At 40.2% G+C, this 24,037-nt stretch overlaps 1 protein-coding gene across 1 annotated transcript in view; it reads right to left on the reverse strand.

The window, feature by feature from the left end:
- LOC126433826 (T-box transcription factor mls-1-like) overlaps nucleotides 1-24,037 on the reverse strand; it is a 190,039-nt gene that overhangs the window by 64,798 nt on the left and 101,204 nt on the right. The window contains exon 3 of the mRNA XM_050090451.1: nucleotides 18,418-18,703. Within this exon, the coding sequence (XP_049946408.1) occupies nucleotides 18,418-18,703 (286 nt within the window). The remainder of the gene's footprint in view (nucleotides 1-18,417; nucleotides 18,704-24,037) is intronic.

The following is a 24,037-nucleotide window of genomic DNA, read 5'->3' on the forward strand; positions in this document are numbered from 1 at the left end:
GAGTAGGTAGGTGGAAAGAATACATTGAAAGCCTCTATGAGGGTGAAGATTTGTCTGATGTGATAGAAGAAGAAACAGGAGTCAATTTAGAAGAGATAGGGGATCCAGTATTAGAATCGGAATTTAAAAGAGATTTGGAGGACTTACTGTCAAATAAGGCAGAAGGGATAGATAACATTCCATCAGAATTTCTAAAATCATTGGGGGAAGTGGCAACAAAACGACTATTCACGTTGGTGTGTAGAATATATGAGTCTGGTGATATACCATCTGACTTTCGGAAAAGCGTCATCCACACAATTCCGAAGACGGCAAGAGCTGACAAGAGCGATAATTATCGCACAATCAGCTTAACAGCTCATGCATCGAAGCTGCTTACAAGAATAATATACAGAAGAATGGAAAAGAATATTGAGAATGCGCTAGGCGACGATCAGTTTGGCTTTAGGAAAAGTAAAGGGACGAGAGAGGCAATTCTGACGTTACGGCTAATAATGGAAGCAAGGCTAAAGAAAAATCAAGACACTTTCATAGAATTTGTCGACCTGGAAAAAGCGTTCGACAATATAAAATGGTGCAAGCTGTTCGAGATTCTGAAAAAAGTAGGGGTAAGCTATAGGGAGAGACGGGTCATATACAATAAGTACAACAACCAAGAGGGAATAATAAGAGTGGACGATCAAGAACGAAGTGCTCGTATTAAGAAGGGTGTAAGACAAGGCTGTAGCCTTTCGCCCCTACTCTTCAATCTGTACATCGAGGAAGCAGGAGTGGAATTAAAATACAAGGTGAAAGGATATCAATGATACGATTCGCTGATTACATTGCTATCCTGAGTGAAAGTGAAGAAGAATTAAATGATCTGCTGAACGGAATGAACAGTCCAATGAGTATACAGTATGGTTTGAGAGTAAATCGGAGAAAGACGAAGGTAATGAGAAGTAGTAGAAATGAGAACAGCGAGGAACTTAACATCAGGATTGATGGTCACGAAGTCAATGAAGTTAAAGAATTCTGCTACCTAGGCAGTAAAATAACCAATGACGAACGGAGCAAGGAGGACATCAAAAGCAGACTCGCTATGGCAAAAAAGGCATTTCTGGCCAAGAGAAGTCTACTAATATGAAATACCGGCCTTAATTTGAGGAAGAAATTTCTGAGGATGTACGTCTGGAGTACAGCATTGTATGGTAGTGAAACATGGACTGTGGGAAAACCGGAACAGAAGAGAATCGAAGCATTTGAGATGTGGCGCTATAGACGAATGTTGGAAATTAGGTGGACTGATAAGGTAAGGAATGAGGAGGTTCTACGCAGAATCGGAGAGGAAAGGAATATGTGGAAAACACTGATAAGGAGAAGGGACAGGATGATAGGACATCTGCTAAGACATGAGGGAATGACTTCCATGGTACTAGAGGGAGCTGTAGAGGGCAAAAACTGTAGAGGAAGACAGAGATTGGAATACGTGAAGCAAATAATTGAGGACGTAGGTTGCAAGTGCTACTCTGAGATGAAGAGGTTAGCACAGGAAAGGAATTCGTGGCGGGCCACATCAAACGAGTCAGTAGACTGATGACAAAAAAAAAAAAAAAAAAAAAAAAAAAAAAGGCAGAAGGAATAGATAACATTTAACCAGAATTTCTAAAATCATTGGGGGAAGTGGCAACAAAACTACCATTCACATTGGTGTGTAGAATGTATGAGTCTGGCGATATATTATCTGACTTTAGGAAAAATATCGTCCACACAATGCCGAAGACAGCAAGGGCTGACAAGTGCGAGAATTATCGCACAATCAGCTTAACAGCTCATGCATCCAAGCTGCTGACAAGAATAATATACAGAAGAATGGAAAATAAAACTGAGGATGTGTTGGATGAAGATCAGTTTGGCTGTAGGAAAGGTAAAGGCACCAGAGAGGCAATTCTGATGTTGCGGTTGATAATGGAAGAAAGAGCAAAGTAAAATCAAGACACGTTCAGAGGATTAGTCGATCTGGAAAAAGCGATTGACAATGTAAAATCGTGCAAGATGTTCGAAATTCTGAGAAATGTAGGGGTAAGCTGGAGAGAGAGACGGGTAATATACAAAATGTACAAGAGCCAAGAGGAACTAATAACAGTGGATGTAGTCTTTCGCTCCTACTGTTCAGTCCGTACATCGAAGAAGCAATGATGAAATAAAAGACAGATTTAGGAATGAAGGATGTCAATGATACGATTCGCTGATGACAGAGCTACCCTCAGTGAGAGTGAAGAAGAATTACATGATCTGAATAGAATGAACAGTCTAATGAGTACACAGTATGGTTTGAGAGTAGATCCGAGTAAGACGAAAGTAATCAGAAGCAGCAGTAATGAAATCAGCGAGAAACTAAGCAGGATTGATAGTCTCGAAATAGATAAAGTTAAGGAATCCTGCTACCTAGCCAGCAAAATAACCAAAGACGGACAGAGAAAGGAGGACATCAATAGCAGAATATTACTGGCAAAAACGGCGCTCCTGGCCAAGGCAAGTCTACTAGTATCATACATAAGCCTTAATCTGAGAAAGAAATTTCTGTGAATGTTTGTCTAGAGCACAGCATTACATGGCAGTGAAACATGGACTGTGGGAAAACCATAATAGAAGAGAAGCGAAGCATCTCATATTTGGTACTACAAACGAATTTTGAAAATTAGATGGTTTGATAAAGTAAGGAATGAGGAGGTTTTGCGTATAATCGGAGAGAAAAGAAATATGTGGGAAATACTGACAAGAAGAAGGGACAGCGTGATAGGACATCTGTTAAGACATCAGGGAATACATCCATGGTAGTAGAGGGAGGTGTAGACGGTAAAAATTGTAGAGGAAGATAGGGATTGGAATACATCCAACAAATAGCTCAGCACGTTGGCTGCTAGTGCTACTCTGATATGAAGAGGTTGACACGGGAGAGGAATTAATGGCAAGCTGCATCAAACCAGTAAGAAGACTAATGACACGAAAAAAGTCCTTTCAGTCCATTCATCAGTGAGTAACAACCAATGTCTTTTAGGTACACACAGTCCATATGTACACTCAGTTCCAAGTTATTCATTTCCCTTCTGGGGAACAAATGCACAAATCATGAACACTGTTTTACAACTACAGGAACGGACCATAGGAATAGTAACCAAAAACAGAAATCGAGCTCAGTGTATTTTAATTATACCCTGTGAGTTACACTTTCCAATCAGTTATGTACATCAGAAACGACATTGGTAATTATCGTACAAACATTTCAGTCCACAACCGTGGGATAAGATACAGATTGAGCTTACACTTGTGATATTCAGTCCAAAGGCTGGTTTGATGTAGCTCTCCATGCTAGTCTATACTGTGCAAGGCTCTTCATTTCTACATAACTAGCGCAACTTACATCAATTTGAACCTGCTTACAGTATACAAGCCTTACTCTTCCTCTATAATTTTTACTCCCCCCTCCCCACTTCCTTCCATTACCAAATTGATAATTCCTTTATGTCTCGGGACGTGTCCCATAACCGATCCCTGTTTTAGTCAAGCTGTGCCATAACTTACTTTTTTCCCTCCAGTTCAATACAGTACCACTTTATTTATTATTCGATCTACTCATCTAATGTTCGACATAGTATCACCTCATTTATTATTCGATCTACTCATCTAATGGTCAATATTCTTCTATAACTCCACATTTGAAAGTTCCTATACTCTTCTTATCTGAGAAGCGTATCGTCCACGTTTCATTTCCATACAAGGCTATACTCCAGACAAATATCTTCAGAAAAGACTCATTAATATTGAAGTTTATATTTAATGTTAACAGATTAATCCTAAATGGTTTTCGTGCTATAGCCAGTCTGCGTTTTATATCCCCTCGGATTCGGCCTTCAGCCTTTATGTTGCTGCCCAAACATCAAAAATCGTCTACTACTTTTAGGTCTCATTTCCTGATTTATGAGTAATTCCATCAACTGATCTTATTCGTCTGCATTACATCACTCCTGCTTAACTTCTGTTGACGTTGATCTTATAATCTATTTTTAAGATACTAACCATTCCCTCCAATTGCCCTTCCAAGGCCTTTTTTGTCTCTGACCGAATTAAAGTGTCATCGAAAAACCTCAAAGTCTCCCTGAAATTTAATTCCCTTTCCAAATTTCTTCTTCGTTTTCCTTCACTGCTTGCTCAATGTACAGAGTGAAATACACTGGGGAGAGACTACAGGCATGTCACTTCATTCACAACTACATACGCTCCGATTCTTATAACTACAGTCTGATTTCTGTACAACCTCTAAATAACGTGTCACTCCCTGCATGTTATCTCCGGAATGTTCAAAAATTCATCAATATAGTCCAGTCAACACTGTCAAAAGCTGTATCTAAATCTACAAGTGCTATAAACGTAGGTTTGCCGTTTCGTCAGCCTAGCTTCTAGTCTTCGTCTAATCTTGAGTATCCTTCAATATTTCTTAAAAATTTTGTTTCCACTGTTTAAATCTTACTTCTATCCTTCTGAGTAGCCTTCCAAGTCTCAGTCCCACACATTGAACCCGGTGTTGCCATTGCTTTATTAATGGTAAACCCTGTGTTCTCCTGTTATTGGAAGTTATCTGTTCAAAGCGTAGAATATTAGTTTCTACTTCTTGATTTTTGTTACAACTTATATCCGATGCTAGATAGTAGAAACGAGAGATTTGTTCTATTATGTGTGGTTGATAATCATCTTTGAACGGACTGGTGTTTGTCCTTAAATGCTATCCATTACTCTAGTTCTAAGTCATATTTTTGGGTAGTTTCTTCAAGTCTATATACAGACCTTTCAATATCATCTTCTCTTTATTTGTATGATTGTAAGATCATCCACTAACAATAAAATATTTATTGCTCTACTGTGATTAATTTTTACTGCAAGGCTGAATTCTGCTTCCAATTTTTTAATGATGGGGTTACTGTGAATGTTAAATAATGTGAGTGAAATGCTACACCCTTGTCCTACTACTTGACTAGTTGTTAATTCAATATTTTCAGTCATCCCATTATTGATTAAAATATCAGCTGCTTGATATGTTTTTTTTTTCAGTAGTTGTATTAAATGCCGGAGGTACCCTCTGAGATTCATTTCCATTGTTTGGACCTGTTTAATGTTTCAGAGGGTTTTTCAAGTTAATAAATGCAGAATGAGTTTCCAAGTCGAAATCTTGGCCTTTTTTTTGTCTTAGTGACGATGTTATCTATGCAGAAACGATATTTTCTAGATCATGCTTGTTTTTCTCTAACAGTGCATCAGTTATTAGTCTTAAGCCGAATATTTATTATCCTACAGTGTACTTTTTAGATGGAGGTGAGTAGGCTAATCCTTCTGTAGCTTTCACAGTGGTTATTGAATATTATGTGTTCAAAGCACTGAATCTTAGTTTCTCTGCCTTGATCTTTATTGTAACTTAAGTATATCTATTACTTCTGCTTTAAGCTATGCAGATGGTACATCACACTTTTTCCAAAATTCGTTTATTAAGCGTAAGAATCCCATACAAAAGAACCTTCTCCTATATTTTAGCAACTCAGTGTTTATCCCCTTTAGACCACGCATGTTTCTCTTTCTTGACTCTTTTAATGCTTGTCTTAATTCTTACAGTGTTACTGAGTCTACTGTATTTAATTCCTTGTTGGTGTTATCTTCTACATTTTTGGTCTCACTATAGAATAAACCTTCATACTAACTTTTGAATGCTTCATTCTTATTAACTGTTTTTAATCTTATTGTGTCTTTTTTGTTGAATTAAGGTCTTTTAGCACTTTGTACGCTACTAACTGTCGACCATGAACATAATATTCGATGTTGCTTAAATATCTGTTCCAAGTTTGATTAAGAAATATCTAGTAGAAGCTTTCGCTTGATTTCTCACCTTTTCATCTTCTTAATACTTCTCTAATGTAGGTTACTATAGATATTTATTATAGGCTGCTTTCTTTTCTTCGATTATTTCCTCAGTTTCTTCATTCCATATCATCAAGCCTTTCTCTTTACAGTTTTTTAAGTTTTCCAAGACATCTTCGTTTTTCTTCACTCATCTCATTAAATTTTCCCAGTCTTAGTTTGTATCTTCTTTTGTCGTTGCATTAGGTAGATAGCCTCGTGTTTTTCTTTGATGCAAAACTTGTTTACTCTCCTCTTGCATAAGATATATTTTTTGTACCTCTTCATTGTTATTACCTTTTGGTTTGGTTTTCATCCATCTTCCACCATTACAATTTCTGAAATAATCAAAAAGTAGTCCAATCCGATTTATGAACTTCTAAGTACTCTAGTATCTTAAACAATATCATTCATTTTATTGTTGACAATAATATAGTCAATGACTGATCGTTGTCTCTTAATGTGGACGTATATTTGGGAACATCTTTCTCCTGAGTGAGCGCTCCAAGTTTCCATCACTTCCGACAGATAGCGTAGCTGCAGGACTGTTTCAAAATATCGTGTGTAAGTGACGTACGTTACAAGCAACGTGTCGTCATTGCATTTCTCACTGCAGAGAAACAAACTGTGGGGAATATTCACAAACGCTTGTGCAAAGTCTATGGAGCACCTGCTGTCGACAGAAGTACAGTTAGTCGCTGGGCGCGGAGGGTGAGACCATCAGAAGGCGGTTCGGCGGAGCTCCATGATTTGCAGTGGTCGGGGAGACCATCCACGGCTGTCACACCTGACATGCTGCAGCGAGCTGATGATGTCATTCACGAGGACTGACGCGTTCGTGGAAGACATCTTGAGGACAATGAAGCGGCGACTGACACAGTGCAGCACTGGCTCCACCACAAGGACGGGGATTGGTACCGACAGAGCATACACGCCCTCGTTTCGCACTGGAGGAAGGTCATAGAACGGGATGGAGATTACGTGGAAAAATAAGGTGTATAGATAAAACAAATTCTTTCATGTGTGTAATTCTCATTATGTTCAATAAAGAATTGTTAAAGAAAAAAATGCGGTGCATTACTTTCTGGGCAACCCACGTATAGGCCTATCGTAATACAAGTTCTTTTGTACCCTGTAATGTCACAAAATGCGAAGGATTAAGTTTTATAGTCTTAGCTTTAAGAGAAAAGCCAACGAAGTAACTGCGGGTCATCCTCTTGTAGGAGATCAGAAAAAAAATTGGTGCAAAGATAGGTAGGAGGATTCTCGTGGCTGAAGAGGTTGTTGTTGTTGTTGTGGTCTTCAGTCCTGAGACTGGTTTGATGCAGCTCTCCATGCTACTCTATCCTGTGCAAGCTTCTTCATCTCCCAGTACCCACTGCAACCTACATCCTTCTGAATCTGCTTAGTGTGTTCATCTCTTGGTCTCCCTCTACGATTTTTACCCTCCACGCTGCCCTCCAATGCTAAATTTGTGATCACTTGATGCCTCAAAACATGTCCTACCAACCGATCCCTTCTTCTAGTCAAGTTGTGCCACAAACTTCTCTTCTCCCCAATCCTATTCAATACCTCCTCATTAGTTACGTGATCTATCCACCTTATCTTCAGCATTCTTCTGTAGCTTCTATTCTCTTCTTGTCCAAACTAGTTATCGTCCATGTTTCACTTCCATACATGGCTACACTCCATACAAATACTTTCAGAAACGACTTCCTGGCACTTAAATCTATACTCGATGTTAACAAATTTCTCTTCTTCAGAAACGCTTTCCTTGCCATTGCCAGTCTACATTTTAAATCCTCTCTACTTCGACCATCATCAGTTATTTTACTCCCTAAATAGCAAAACTCCTTTACTACTTTAAGTGTCTCATTTCCTAATCTAATTCCCTCAGCATCACCCGATTTAATTTGACTACATTCCATTATCCTTGTTTTGCTTTTGTTGATGTTCATCTTATATCCTCCTTTCAAGACACTGTTCATTCCGTTCAACTGCTCTTCCAAGTCCTTTGCTGTCTCTGACAGAATTACAATGTCATCGGCGAACCTCAAAGTTTTTACTTCTTCTCCATGAATTTTAATACCTACTCCAAATTTTTCTTTTGTTTCCTTTACTACTTGCTCAATATACAGATTGAATAACATCGGGGACAGGCTACAACCCTGTCTCACTCCTTTCCCAACCACTGCTTCCCTTTCATGCCCCTCGACTCTCATAACTGCCATCTGGTTTCTGTACAAATTGTAAATAGTCTTTCGCTCCCTGTATTTTACCCCTGCCACCTTCAGAATTTGACAGAGAGTATTTCAGTTAACATTGTCAAAAGCTTTCTCTAAGTCTACAAATGCTAGAAACGTAGGTTTGCCTTTTCTTAATCTTTCTTCTAAGATAAGTCGTAAGGTTAGTATTGCCTCACGGGAAAGAGGTATCTTACTGAAAAAAGCATAAGGTGTTCCCTGGTCTTTGGGAAGATCCACAGTTGAGCGGCTGTGCACACTCGAGCTGGTTACTGATGTGTGAGAAAGTTTCAGTGGAAAACAGTATAAGGCAAGAAACTGTGATAGGAGACTGAATGTTATATGTATTGGTACACTAAGTTTTCGAATGTGTGAAATTCATCTTTTCCTTTTTCTACTCCTTTCTTTCTTCTGTCCTTTCCTTTTTATTTAATCAATAAACAGTTTCTGTTTTGGGAAATTTTTATATAGCACGTACTAGAGGAAAGATAATGTTGAGGTTCAAGTAATGCACAGGCAATGAGGGTAACTTATTACCAGTCAGGGTATCTTTGTACCACTTACTACTTTTGTTTCAGATAGTTGCTGCTCCAACTACTTGAATTATTTTGTACTGAAAGTAACAGTTTTATTACCTCTGTGGTTTCTAGTTATTAGTTTAGTTGTATTGCCACTTTATTGTCAAGCTTGTGATTATGCTTTAATTGCATTGTCTGTGAAGAGAGCTTTTGGCGTCAGTGATTTAAGATGAACAGTGTCAGGTCTATACAAAAGTCTTGATACTTCAAAGTAAACACGCAATACTGAATTAACACTCTTGGTTTTTATTTCTTATTAACACCTGTTTTACTTCTGCAATAATCTAAATTTACCCAGTGCACCTTAGATGTATGAAAAATGCTACATTTTGTAAGGCTGGTCTACAGTTACCCAGATTGAATGTGTAACTTTGTATCAGTATTAAAATAGTAATTTAACTCTGAAAGGGCATAACTAGTGTACATTTTTTCACTTTCCTACACTCAGTAACTATAGATAAAAATGTTACAATATCTGTTGTGAGATGTAACATATTTTGTGTCAGTATTCTCAAAGCATGGAAAAAAGTGGTACAAAGTTACGTCGATTGACTGCATTTCATAGGAATTCATGGGGACATGAGACGAAACCTAAAGGACTCTTGGGCAAGGAGTAGATATAAGTCGAGAATGAGTACGTAAGAGGATAAGGCAACCTAAGGAGTAAGTTAGAGAGAACACTGATCAATCTAAAGGTGACGGCAGAGATGGCACGAGACTATTGGTGTGATCAGCGTGGGAATTGTGCGGGTTACTGATGTGTGACAAAGTTTCGGTGGAAAACAGTATAATGCAAGAAACTGAGGTAGCAGACTGAATGTTAGATGTATTGGTACACAAAGTTTTCGAAGGTGTAAAATTATCCCTATGAGCAATTTTATAAACGATAAGTATCACTGTAGAGCCTAGAAAAAAAAAGACAAGGTGGCCACAAGCACTAGAAAACTACGTGAAGTAGTGTTTAACTTCAGTATATAAACGAAAGAGACTAAGCAGTCTTGAGTGCTAGCGCTGGCTGGTAAACCTGTTGTAGGTGCTTTTGTGAAATTAAACGGACTAAGCACCCCTGTGCACTAATATACGAGCGTGTGCTGAAAAGTAATACCTCCTAATGTTCTCTTCCAGCAAGGCAATGATAGACCATACACGCACGCTGCAACGTCTATAAAACCAGAGCTAGCGTAGATGTCGTACATTTAAGGACTACAGTAAGTTGGAAGTGATCTTCTTAACTGCAAATGTTCCATTCAAAAGGTATGAAAGTCTAAGGTCTAAAAGAAGTATGTTTATTGTTACTTTTCTTAGAAGCATGGAAACAATCGAGAAAGACTTTCAATGATTTCACGATTCAGGCGAGTAGGAATGAGACGATAAAACGACAAAGCAGCAAGAAGTAGAAGGGGGGTAGACTGCGGAAAACCATTTCCACACGGTTCGGCAATTGGTGCCATTAGGGCACCATTATAGGGCGAAATTCTGAGGTTTGCGAACCTAGCCCACAGCTGAGAAAGAGACAAAGCTAATGGGAAATTACAGAGATCGTCTGTGACGAAGAAGGAACGACTACACTGTACTGCTGCATAAAGCAGAATAGCACTCTCTTGTCCCATATCTTCCGAAAGGTCTCTTCAACACAGGAGGCACCACAGATGGAGAGCTGAGAGTCACCCCACATCCGTCTCTAAATGCCACGAACATTAGCAGAGCCATAAGAGCAAATGTTGTGATGTGTGTTGTAAGTGTGAAAGAGTGGTAAATAGTGATATTCAATATAAAGAGAAGGGAAAAGAGTGTACGACATAACAATGTAGTGCGAGAAAGGTGTTAACTCTTATTGTTTTTGTGTGCTGCGATTAAGTTCATTGCAGTTTATTTGTACGTACATGTTTTTTATTATAGCAATTTGATTAAGGGTATACGGAATGAGTTTTTCAATAAGAAAATCATTTTTGGGAAAATGAATTTTGGAAATATTTGAGGTCTCCCGCTTAAATTTGTGCATGAAATATTGTTATGGCATACATAGAAGTATTTTAAATAGTTTTTTAAAAACTGCAGCACACTATGTTTAGCGTTTGTATTGTTTAGTTTTTTAGTAAATCCATGTGCTTTTGGTGAAACTCATTTTTGGTGAAGTCACTGAGTTTTCCTCACTTCAAGATGTCAAGATCTGGTCTGAAGGTATTTAAAAAAGTGTACATTGACACAAGAAAGTAAAAGGTGCTAAATGCTCGTCTGATTCATAGTTCTACATCATTATTTGACGTTCTAGTAGTGTCTAACCTCTTCCCTTATAGTGATACATTGCATCACGCTGCTGCCACGATACCCGAAAGTTCTTTAAAAAGAAAACTAGTTGGAACTGAAGAACGATACAAGAAACTAAATGCTGCGACTATAAAATATGAGATGATTAATGTGTCTTTATTATTAGATCTTTTGGAGAACAATGTATGTTGCAAACAGTGTGGGAAATGTGGTGTATCACTGGAACCAAACATACATATAGAACTTTCTTATGAATTAGAGTTGATGTGCAACTACTGCAATTTTTCAATTCCTCACATGTTACTGCACATACAGATAAACTGTATTATATAAACGTTAGACTGGTTTATGGATTACGGTCTATAGGTAAGGGCATGGCTACAGGTGTCGTGTTATGTGTGATGAACATCCGTGCTCCACCCATAAAATACGACAAACACATCATTGTAATACGCTCTGCTCTCGAAGATGTAACATGGGAAAATATGAGAGAAGCTGGTGAGGAAGCTGTTGTTGAAAATAATAATAATATTAGGGACTTGTCCATAGTTTTTGATGGGAACTGGCTGAAGAAAGGTCACACAACTCTGAATGGTGTTGTAACAGCTACAAGCGTTGACGTTGGCTAAGTGCATTCCAAATTGTTATAGTTTTTAGCGGTGATTTGGAAGTTGCTGGAGTACAAAGTATTTATGAATGCTCAGTAAAACGGTATAGCGATAAATGGATAAATTATCTTGGATATGGTGACCCACAGTGAGGAACAGAGGCCGTATGGGACAGTGTCAACATTTGCAGACTGCACTGGTCACGTTCAGAAACGCATGGGATCAAGACCTCGACAGCTCAAGGCTAACATGGAAGGCAAGAAACCGAAGGATGGAAAAACTTAAGATTCGAAAAACAGAGTGGCAGATGTTGCTATAGACCACATTCAGAAGTGGTATGGTCTAACAGAATACAGCAGATGTAGAATTAATGAGAAGAGCAGTGGAGGATCTGTTTTCTTCACACAGCTTCAAGCAATGGGAATCCCAAACATGGGCTATGTTGAATAGGAGGCAGTAGTTGGTGCAAGTACAATAGAGGCAAGGTAACTGAGAAACAATACAACCAACCTCATCATTTGCCACCTGCAATAATGGACGAAATAAAACCAAAATTCTCAGATTTCGCACATATTAGGCTACTAAAGAAACGTGGTATGGAATAGAATATCTAAAACTGTGTTTGTGGGTATAAATATTCTTCAGTTTGGCATTTATGATGCTGTTTCATCTTTCAATCAGGGCAGCGTAACAGATGATGCTCTGTGTAGGAGTAAAAACGGCAGCAGCTATTTTTTGTTTAGAAAAGACCGGCTCATGTCTGCAGATAATGCAGTAAAAACCTATTAAAAGATGGCCAGAGATCATAGGAGGGCCACAAAACGAAGCTTTTAGACACTTGTGATAATACTAGCTATGCAGCAGGCTTGCTTCGAAGTAAAATATTTGAAGCTCATTTCCCGTAACTAAATTTATTTTGTGTACTGCACGAGGTACATTTTCTCAGAGTATATTTATGGTAGAAAGATGTAATTTTCAGGTGTTGTTCCTTAAAGCCTTTTAATATATCTGGATTAAAAGATTTGTGAAATTATTTTGTATTGTAGGAACTGTATTTTAATATACTTTCTCAAATGTACAATTTTTTAAGCTTCAGAAAATAAATCTCAAAAACTGAGCTTTATATTTCCAAAATCATTAATTCAGTGGAAAAGAAGAACAAATGTTTGCATTCTATTAAAAATTTAAGAGTATAGTCCCAATAACTCACGAGGAAACGTTCGTAACTTTTGACTCAATTTAACATTGTAAGTGTAGGATATTCCGTAAACCCTTAACGTAATTAGACTCGGATGAAAATATCTAGGATAATAGACAATTTTGGAACAAAACAAAATATAGGGTCAGTAGGCATTAAGTGAAAAATTTTGGTTTAGATTAAAGAGTTGTATTTGATAAATAGAATTAAATTGCGTCAGAAAACTGATAGCCAGATATTGATTTTCAAAACTCTTGGTCCTTTTACAGTGAGAAGTGGGATGAGAGGTGACAGTAATATGTTGTATCACTGACCACACTCATTTTCTACAGCTAAAGTTGTGTTATCGAGTCAACAGAGTAAGGGAAGGAATGATAGTGCAACATATCATCACTGTGTGCTCTGATTAATTTAGTATTGATTGGTGCTTACTGCGTACTAACCCGACCTTCGACTCTGCAGACATCTGAGTTTTAACTGAGTGCGTGCAACGGAATTCCCTAGAGTGCACGGCAGGCTTACAGACTGTAGTAGCGGCGAGGGCCGCCGAGCACCTGGATAAACGCAAGTCACCACTGATGGGTCCGGAGTGAAGCGTTAGGAGGACTGTGGAGCCTTAGCACATGGATAGTACCAGGAAAAAAAAAATAAAATAAGACGTAGTTTGTGGGGGCAAACACCCCTTCGAAACAAGCAGTTGGACTCATCCCAAGCCCTGAAGGGTGGGAAAGCAAAAACAGTCCATCCTGAAAGACGGGTTTTTGAAGATACAAACGTAAAATTATTGCAAGCAGTGTTGCGAGGGAATTAGTAATGTAGGAAGCAATGGATAGCAAAATCCTATGAGACACATTTTTAAATCGGACTAAGAAGTGTAAAACAACTGCTCCTAGCCCCATGCAATTACTAATCCCAAACAGGTAGTTCAGAAAATGTGTGATTGTGAACTTCTAATAGAATGAAAATGCTTGTGAGATTTATAACTAAAAACGTGGGTTACATTAAGTAGATAAAAGGAAGTGAAATATTTATGCATCAACTATGTACTGCATGTGACACATGATCTTCCTTATAAATCTTTCAACTATTTTCACTGTTATTAAAAATGTTGTAACTGTGATTTAAAGTTTTGATATTTTGTGCGAGGGGAGTCCAAAACATGAGTCACAAATTATTATGGCACACCAAGTAGCTTATACTGAATGTCGCCATACACTTCAGAGTACAGAGACATAACAGTATCTTTTAACATAATCACCAAGTCTCTTTAAACAACGGTCAGGACGTTCTAACAAAGGTTCAATACCACGACGACTGATACCTGCTCGTTGGTGACGGAGCCAGCTGTGTCATGAGCACGGTGTGAGTTCTCCTTTACTATTGTTCGGCATAAGAGAGCAAATGGGTATTGGAACATGTAAAAAGGGCATGTAAAAATATGTATATAATTTTTACGTACGTTTGTTGTACCAATGTTTTAGATACACGGTACACTGGAAGCCAATAGGAGACTTAACGACGAAGCAGCGAGGCAGCCACTTGTCATTGCACGAACTAGAGATGTAACGGCACTGCAGAGAAGCCGGCCACTGCTCCAGCTTGCCGAGGATTGACGAATATATTGAAATTATTGTCAAATATCGAGGCAGCGTTGCTTATTTGTTCGGACTAATGTTTCCAAATGACTTATACTTGAGAAAGGCTGTCCACAAGCTTCGTAGGAGTCAGTTCGTCAAAAGACAACGGTCATAGTCCGTCTTGGTTGAGGTTTGATTTGTGGTTTGATGGGGTCAGTCTTTTGATAAGCAGACTTACGAGTATGGTAAGTCAAATGTTGTGAAGAGACTACCGTTAATTGGTGGAGCTGCGAGCTTTTGCTCCCAAGGCCGATCTGCGACCGACTATGTTCGAGTAGGTTCCACTGGTAATGTTCGCTCCGACGAATTGTTTAGTACCGGCAAGGGCGATCTTTGTTGGTTATTAGGATTTTGCGGACGGAAGTAATGATTCATGACTTTCGTGTAGCGTGGAAGGAACTGTAGTAGTCAAGTCTTTTGGTGGTAGTTATTGGTATAATTGACTATGTTGGAAGTTATCCACATTTTGTCTGTAGTGTACTGTCAGTTGGCTGACTCCGTTCCCAGAAGTATTTGCGTTGCTGCTCGTATTTTGTGGAGAGTAGAGCAGTTCTATGGTGCCTCGAGCGAGATATTAACCCAAGTGGGTATTTTTGAATATACAGACATTAACAGATTACAGTAGTAATTACTCGGCGTGTTAATATTGACTTTGCCCACAATCATTTGAGCTGATCGTGCTCTTGATGGTTGTAGAATGTAAAATCCAGTAAAGACAAACGATTGAACGAACAGCATGTAGTGAAACTGAGACTTGATTGGTTACTGAAGACGAATGGCCAATTTTGATTTAACAAAAACTCTAAGGAATCGCGAATCGCCAATGCCTGAAGAGGATAGACTTTGCTGAATTGTATAACATTCAGGGACCAAAGAGGCGGTAGCACTTAGGATTTTTCCTTACTTAATTATCTGTGTGTATTCTTACCGTTCGCGGGTGCAATTATTAGTTTTGTTGCTGGTACCTACACACGAGCTACGTTTGATTGTTGTGAAATATGTAAAGTTGAAAATCAAAAACAAGCTATGTGCGTTAATGAAAGTGTAAACCAAAATAAAAAGTTTATGTTGATTGTTAATTTCAGTAGACAGACATATTTCTAGTCTCTGAACCAAATGTTCTGAAATACGTTCTACGTAAACATAATTTTTCTAAAAGAAAAGACGTTTACAAGTCTCACTATTGCCTAGAAAAGCTAAATTCATCAATTCTGATGAATTAAGTTCAGTAAAAGTGACAAAATCTGTTAGGAAAGCAAGTAACTGAAACTGCTAAAAATTAAATAAACAGTATTCATATCTTTGGTTGTTGAAACCTCAGTTGGTCGTATGTTTTGTTATTAAGATAGACGGATTATATAATTATTTTCCATATTTGTTATGTGTGATCGCAGATAATGAGAGATAGCATTAACGTTGCGATACACTAAGCCCAGCCAAAAGAACTCGCAGATATTCTAAATTAAGAAAAGACATTTCCAAAATAAAAGAAAATATTTCCATATGATTGTAAGAACAACGTACTATTAAGAATGAGAGTACAGTTTTTCCTATACCAATATTAAGAGAGAAATACAGGGTGATTCAAAAAGAATACCACAACTTTAAATATGTGTATTTAATGAAAGAAACGTAATATAACCTTCTGTTATACATCATTACAAAGAGTATTTAAAAAGGTTTTTTTTCACTCAAAAACAAGTTCAGAGATGTTCAATATGGCCCCCTCCAGACACTCGAGCAATATCAACCCGATACTCCAACTCGTTCCACACTCTCTGTAGCATATCAGGCGTAACAGTTTGGATAGCTGCTGTTATTTCTCGTTTCAAATCATCAATTGTGGCTGGGAGAGATGGCCGAAACACCATATCCTTAACATACCCCCATAAGAAAAAATCGCAGGGGGTAAGATCAGGGCTTCTTGGAGGCCAGTGATGAAGTGCTCTGTCACGGCCGATCCATCTTAGCATCAACTGACGCTGACGCCTAGTCAACAGCGCCTCAAGCGAACAAATGTACAAGTAAATGAACTTTATAGCTCCCTTAATTCGCCGACAGATAGTGCTTAGCTCTGCCTTTTGTCGTTGCAGAGTTTTAAATTCCTAAAGTTGTGGTATTCTTTTTGAATCACCCTGTATTTCGCACCAGACTAAATCACTGATACCCAGGGGCAGTTGAATATTATCTCAGACTGAGGGCACAAAGTTATCCTTATTTTCCGCGATGGAATTTATCATATTAAACAAAAGAGAGAAATCTCATATATTACGTTAGGAATAGCTTTTAAAGTTTATGGTCCTAAGTAAATGTTCGCGTATAAATATATTGACTCTTAATATTGTTCTGAGCTGAACTCATTTGTTAATTGTTTACCAGTCTTGAGCAGGATTTGTGATGATTGAGATATTGACATAAAGCATTTAAATCTGCGTTAGGTACTGCAAAGTACAGTGCGTTTGTATATTTATAAGAGCCTACGTGTCCATACCTTCAAGATTAAATGCGTGTGGGACTGTAAAATGCATTCTTCGTTGTAGTAATTAATGGGTTTAATTACTCCACAACATTTATTCAGAAACGGTTAGGACTCTCAACAACCCTGGAATCTAACTTGAAGAGTTAGGGGTGACGTACAACAGTGCCATGTATTAAAATAACTGTACGCATAATTAAATTTCTGGTGCTGGACAGCGGGTGTACCGGAGTTTTAGTGCAACAGGAAGAAGCTATTTAAACACAGTGCGACGTTTTGTGCTGTGGCTCACTCTGTTGTGACATCAAGACGTAAATAGGACTCCGGTTTACACGCCTCCACAGTACAGACTTTGGAGTTCGTTTCCAGCTTCCGCTCGATTTCAGTTCCACATCGTGATGCACCAGTTACCTGCACCACTGCAAAGCTGTGTCTGCAGGAAACCCAGAACATGTACTCTCTTCTGACAAGAGAGAAAATATTGATTTTGAAATTTTATATTTGTCGTATTATTGGTTGCACGAACATAACCTGTTAATACGATCATATGCAGTTGGGGTTGTCTGGGGAAGGACGGGGAAGGAAGTCGGCCGTGCCCTTTGAAAGGAACCATCCCGGCATTTGCCTGGAGCGATTTAGGGAAATCACGGAAAACCTAAATCAGGACGGCCGGACGCGGGATTGAACCGTCGTCCTCCCGAATGCGAGTCCGGTGTCTAACCACTGCGCCACCTCGCTCGGTAATCATATGCAGTGTCGCTACCTGTTGTTTGCAAGTTGCGCGTTAAGGCGTATGCGCATAGGCTTCAGCTGTCGACAAAATTAAAAAAAAAAAAAAAAAGGTTCAAATGGCTCTGAGAACTATGGGACTCAACATCTTAGGTCATAAGTCCCCTAGAACTTAGAACTACTTAAACCTAACTAACCTAAGGACACCACACACACCCATGCCCGAGGCGGGATTCGAACCTGCGCCCGCAGCAGTCCCGCGGTTCCGGACTGCAGCGCCAGAACCGCTAGACCACCGCGGCCGGCTCGACAAAATTTTTGAAAACATAGTCAGCGATCGTAAAATTTGTTGAAATTAAAATTTAAAATAGTCTCGATCGCAAGTTTTGTAATAGAGTGAGTGACCGGTTTCGACTCTTTTATAGTGTCATCTTCAGACTCCAGAGCGGTGGATGGACACTGCCAGACGAGTTCCGTCGACCCTCAACGCTCGTGTAACTAAGCAATTACACGAGCGTCAAGGGTCGACGGAACTCGTCTGGCAGTGTCCATCCACCGCTCTGGAGTCTGAAGATGACACTATAAAAGAGTCGAAACCGGTCACTCACTCCCGTAAAAAATTGCGATCAAGATTGTTTTAAATTTTAATTTCAGATGTCGAACTGCACCTCCTGTGCTGTGGGTTGTCCATTCACAACGAAGCTCCGACTCCGGGGAGACTCATTTTGTACGTGTAACCGTGTGTGAGGTCTCACCTGAGCGCCGAGCGGCACACTCGAGGCGGGGTCGTTGGTGAGCTTGGCGGCGTACAGGGAGACGGCACAGCGGCTCCAATGCCGGCCGTCGGCGGGAGCGTCGGCGTGCAGGAAGAGGTTGCGAGCGGGCGCGCGCCGCGGCGGGTCGGCGCGCCCCCACGCCGCCCAGCGGCCCTTGTGGAAGCGGAAACGCTGCACGCAGCTAAGCCGCACCCCCAGCGCCACAACGTACTGCTCGCCGGCCTCCAGGCCCGACACGCACACCTTCAGCTCCGGGAAGATGCGTCTGCGTGCCGACAACAGACACTCAACTCACAAGCATTCGTGTGACCATCGGTAATTTAATTTGCGTTGCTTAGCCATTACGAAAGTGCAAAGGGCAAAATTTACGAATCAAACATATTGTTTTTTTCTGTATTCTTTATTCTCTAAAACTGATTAGCAGTTAAATTAACAAATTTCTGACGACACCTAGTAGGCAGCTTCATGATACACTGAAGAAACAAAGAAACTGCTACACCTGCCCAATATCGTTTAGGGCTCCTCGAGCACGCACAAGTGCCCAAACACGACGTGGCATGGACTCCACTAATGTATGAAGTAGTACCGGATGGACCTGACACCATGAATCCTGCAGGGCTGTCAAAAAATGGTTCAAATGGCTCTAAGCACTATAGGACTTAACATCTGAGGTCACCAGTCCCCTAGACTTAGAACTACTTAAAGCTACCTAACCTAAGGACATCACACACATCCATGCCCGAGGCACTATTAAACCCGCGAGCGTAGCAGCAGCGCGGTTCCGGACTGAAGAGTCTAGAACCGATCGGCCACAGAGGCCAGCGCAGGGCTGTCCATAAATCCGTAAGAATATGAGGGGGTGGAGATCTCTTCTGAACAGCATGTTGCAAGGTATCCTAGATATGCGCAATAATGTTCATGCATGGGGAGTTTGGTGGCCAGCGGAAGTGTTTAAATTCAGAAGAGTGCTCCTGGAATCACTCTGTAGCAATGCTGGACGTGTGGGGTGTCGCATTGTCCTGCTGGAATTGCCCAACTCCGTCGGAATGCACATGGACATGAATTGATGCAGGTGATCAGACAGGATTCTTACGTACGTGTCATCTGTCAGAGTCGTATCTAGACGTAGCAGGGGTTCCATATCACTCCAGCTGCACACGCTGCGCTCCGTTACAGAGCCTCCACCAGTTCGAACAGTCCCCTGCTGCCATGGAGGGTCCATGTATTCATGAGGTTGTCTCCATGCCCGTACACGTCCATCCGCTCGATACAATTTGAACCGAGCCTCGTCTGACCAGGCAACATGTTTCCAGTCATCAACATTCCAATGGCGGTGTTGACGGGACCAGGCGAGGCGTAAAGTTTTGTGTCTCGCGGTTATCAAGGGAATGGTTCACACGCTGACACTTGTTGACATCCCAGCACTGAAATCTGCAGCAATCAGTGGAAGTGTTGCATTTCTGTCAGGTTGAGCGATTCTCTCCAGTCATCGTTGGTCCCGTTCTTGCAGGATCTTTTTCCGGCCGCAGCGATGTCGGAGATGTGATGTTTTACCGTATTCCTGATATTCACGGCACACTCATGAAAAGTCGTACGAGAAAATCCCCACTTCATCGCTACAACGGAGATACTGTGTCCCATCGCTCGTGTACCGTTCAAACACCACGTTCAAACACACTTAAATCTTGCTAACCTTCCATTGTAGCAGCAGTAACATCTTTGTGAATCTGCTTACTGTACCTTTGTCCTGGCCTTCCTTTACGATTTTTATCTCCTACACTTCCCTCCAGTACTAAACTAAAATGTCTCAAGATATATCCTATCAACTGATCCCTAATTTTACGAAAGTTGTGCCACAAATATCTTGTCTCCGCAATTCTGTTTTGTATCTCCTTATTAGTTATGCGATCTACCCGTCTAAACGTCGGCGTCCTTCTCTGCACCACATATGAAAGTCTTCTATTTGTCGTCCACCTTTTACTGCTCAAATAAACGGCTCAAACCTTCCAGAAAGCAAGAAAATTTATTCTGTACGTTCCGTATACACATCTCTGAATCCCAGAAGGAGCGGAAAACTTGAATATTCGACCCATACGCAGTGTAGTTTCTCGAGGGAATAAGATTTACTTGAGCATATGCTTATTCACGCTACCCTCCCCCTCCCTATTGTATCTGAGGGAAAGAATTTATTTAAAAAAATACAGGTGTGGAGAAAAATACGGAAAGACCACGCGAAATGCGTGCTTCAACATATATGCAGATGCTAGCTGAGCCTGAAGGTTGCGCTGTTATATTTAACCATGAATGGCACCTATGTCATGCCCTTAGTACGTTGTATGTCTCAGTCGTGGCCAGAACGGTATTATGTATAGCTGTGAGTGCATTATGTCGGAGCTAAGTGTATTCGAATATGGGCAAATTGTTGGTGTCCGTACGGTAGTGGCTTCTGCAACCCAATGTAGCTGAAGTGTTTGGTGTTTCAAGAGGCACTGTATTGAAGATTTATACCGCATACAGGGAATGGACGAGGAATTCGTGGTGGGACGCATCAAAGAAATCTGAAGACCGATGTCTCAAAAAAAAAAAAAAAAGAAAAAAAATCTTACACTATGTCACAACGCGAACGAACGTGTGTGTTGAGTGATCGTAACGGAGGGTCATTAAAGAGGATTGTGAGGAAAAGTAAGAGAACGACAGCGGCAGAAGTCACTGCAGAGCTGAGTGTCGCATTCGCAAATCCTGTCAGCACCAAAACAACATGAAGGAAGCTTCATAAACAGGGAATTACATGGTGAGGTGGAATTCAGAAACCACTCACCAGTTTTGTAAATGCCTCAACTGGAGAACGTGGTGCCAAAGCCATAAAACCTAGAATATGGAGCAATGGAAGATCTCTATCAGACGAGACTTGTTTCGCACTGTTTACAACTTTTGGACGAGTTTACGTCCCAAGCGCGAAACATAGTGGGGATTCAATGACGTTATGGGCAACCATATTATGGTATTCCATGGGCCCCATGGCTACTCTGCGCGGCTGCCTTACTGCCAAGGATTATGTGGCCATTTTGGCTGATCAGGTCAATCACAAGGTACATTGCTTGTTTCCCAATGGTAACGCCTCAACGTCCAAGCAGGTGGTGGCAATAACGTTCATACCAGGCTACCAGGCAGCGTGCACTGCGGCGGTAGAAGTCGTTGACGGACCGCATCTCTTCCTGCATCCGCGGCGCTATCTGACGAAAACATGCCGTCATGTATCCTACCGCGAGGCAGATATTTAGCCAGGCGCGCGTTCCATCGCAGCGAGCAACCGACAAGATTTCACACACTCCTTCCTATGGACTCCACCACCACCTTCCAGGACAGCACACCGCCTGCTCCGTCTGGACTCTTAAGTGTGACCTTCCTACGAATCCACTCGGACAACTGAGGCGATATTCCATAAGCACGCAGTTTGGTTAGAAGACGCTTGTGAGGAACGGCGTCGAAAGGCTTCTGGAAATCTAAAAATATGGAATCAAATTGACATCCCCTGTTGATAGCACTCATTACTTCATGTGTATAAAGCGCTAGTTGTGTTCCGCAAGAACGATATTTTCTGAATCCATGCTGACTATGTGTCAGTAAATCGTTTTCTTCGAGGTACTTCATAATGTTCGAGTACAGTATATGTTCCAAAACCCTACTGCAAATAGACGTTAGTGAAATGGGCCTGTAATTCAGTGGATTACTCCTATTTCCCTTTTTGGCTATTGGTGTGACTTGAGCAATTTTCCAGTCTTAAGGTACGGGACTTTCTATGAGCGACGGTTGTATGTAATTGCTAAATATGGAGCTATTGTATCAGCATAATCTGAAAGGAACATGACTGGTGTACAATCTGGACCGGAGGCCTTGCCTTTATTACGTGATTTAAGCTGCTTTGCTACACCGAGGATATCTACTTCTATGTTTCTCATCTTGGCAGTTGTTCTTATTGAAAATTCAGGAATTTTTACTTCGTCTTCTTTGTTGAAGGAGTCTCGGAAAACCGTGTTTAGTAATTCAGCTTCTGTGGCACTGTCATCAGTGACTTCACCGTTGTTATCACCCAGTGAAGGTATTGATTGCGTCTTGCTACTGATGTGCTTTATGTATGACCAGAATCTCTGTGGGTTTTCTGCCAGATTCCGAGACAGAGTTTAGTTGTGGAAATCATTAAAAGCATCTCGCATTCAAGTACGCGCTATATTTTGAACTTCTGCAAAACTTTGACAATCTTGGGGATTTTGCGTTCTTTTAAATTTGGCATGCTTATTTCGTTACAGCAACAGCGATGTGACCTGTTTTGCGTACCATGAGGGATGAATACCAACACTTATTAATTTATGTGGTATACATCTCTCAATTGCCGTCGATACTGTCTCTTTGAAATCATTCCACATATTTTTCATGCTTACATGTGCAGATCGTAAGGAGTGGAGACTGTCACTTAAAAAGGAGTTAAGTGCATTTTAATAGCTTTTTTAAATAGATGTACTTCGCATTTCTTTTTGATTGTTGTTGGTTACGGTATTTAGTCTAGCAGCAACAGCACGTGCTAGCTGCGGCTTCGTATAATTTCTGCTGCTTTTTACTTCACCGATAAGACAGTCCCAAAGCCTTTCATAGTGCTTCTATCCTTGTCCGATTTAGAGATTTTCTGTGCTGTTGATCTTCGCAACTTCTTATATGAACAATTGTAAAATATATCGGAAGTGTTTGCTTCCGCGACTTAAGCTGGAGTGGGGACTTTGTTTTCAAACCCAAGAATTAAGGAATTTGTTTGATGTTGAGCTGAAACTTCATTCATACTTTACGACCTTGCTCATCTTTAAAGGATCAGCTAATTATTTTCACTTGTTGAGGGATTTAATTATTTTTTATTTAGTTACTTTAATTTTGTTTTTCATTGGAGAACTATAGTTTACTTTTCACTTGCAGAAGAACTTTGTTTAATTTCGGACCAGAAGGACCTTTACTTCCGTAATGCATTGCAGACTTTACTGATGTGTTCGAGAAATAAACTTGTTATATTGTGACTACATTCTCTCTAGTGGATATCTCCGTGGAACGGAACAAATCAAGGGCCCCTGTTCACACAGCTCGCATCTTGAGGGACTAGTTTTGTGAACACTATAATGAACTGTTGCATCTCCTTTAGCCACTACAGTCTCCATATCTCAGTATTATTGAGCCTTTGTACTATTGAAAGAATGATGCGTGATCGCTATCTACCTCCATCATGGTTACCTGAACTTGTCACTATTTTGCAGGATAAATGGTATAAGATTCCTTTGAAAACCACACAGAATCTGTATTTATCCATTCTGAGGTAATGTCCCGTCTATTGGTTACAGAGGTTTCTTCCCATAAAATGAGACTTTTTCTGGAATAAAAGTATGACAGAAAATAAAGACTATCTGAATGTAGGTTTATTGTATAAGTATGCAAGAGTAAACACTAAACAATTTTCAAGAAATCCACTGAACAGATCATTTCTTTTCTTGCACTCATATCAGAATGTCAGAGGTCTATCGAAGGAGATCACCCTACTCCTCTACACTAATGCATGACAAGA

The sequence above is a fragment of the Schistocerca serialis genome, chromosome 1, assembly GCF_023864345.2.
Source record: "Schistocerca serialis cubense isolate TAMUIC-IGC-003099 chromosome 1, iqSchSeri2.2, whole genome shotgun sequence".
NCBI lineage: Eukaryota > Metazoa > Arthropoda > Insecta > Orthoptera > Acrididae > Schistocerca > Schistocerca serialis.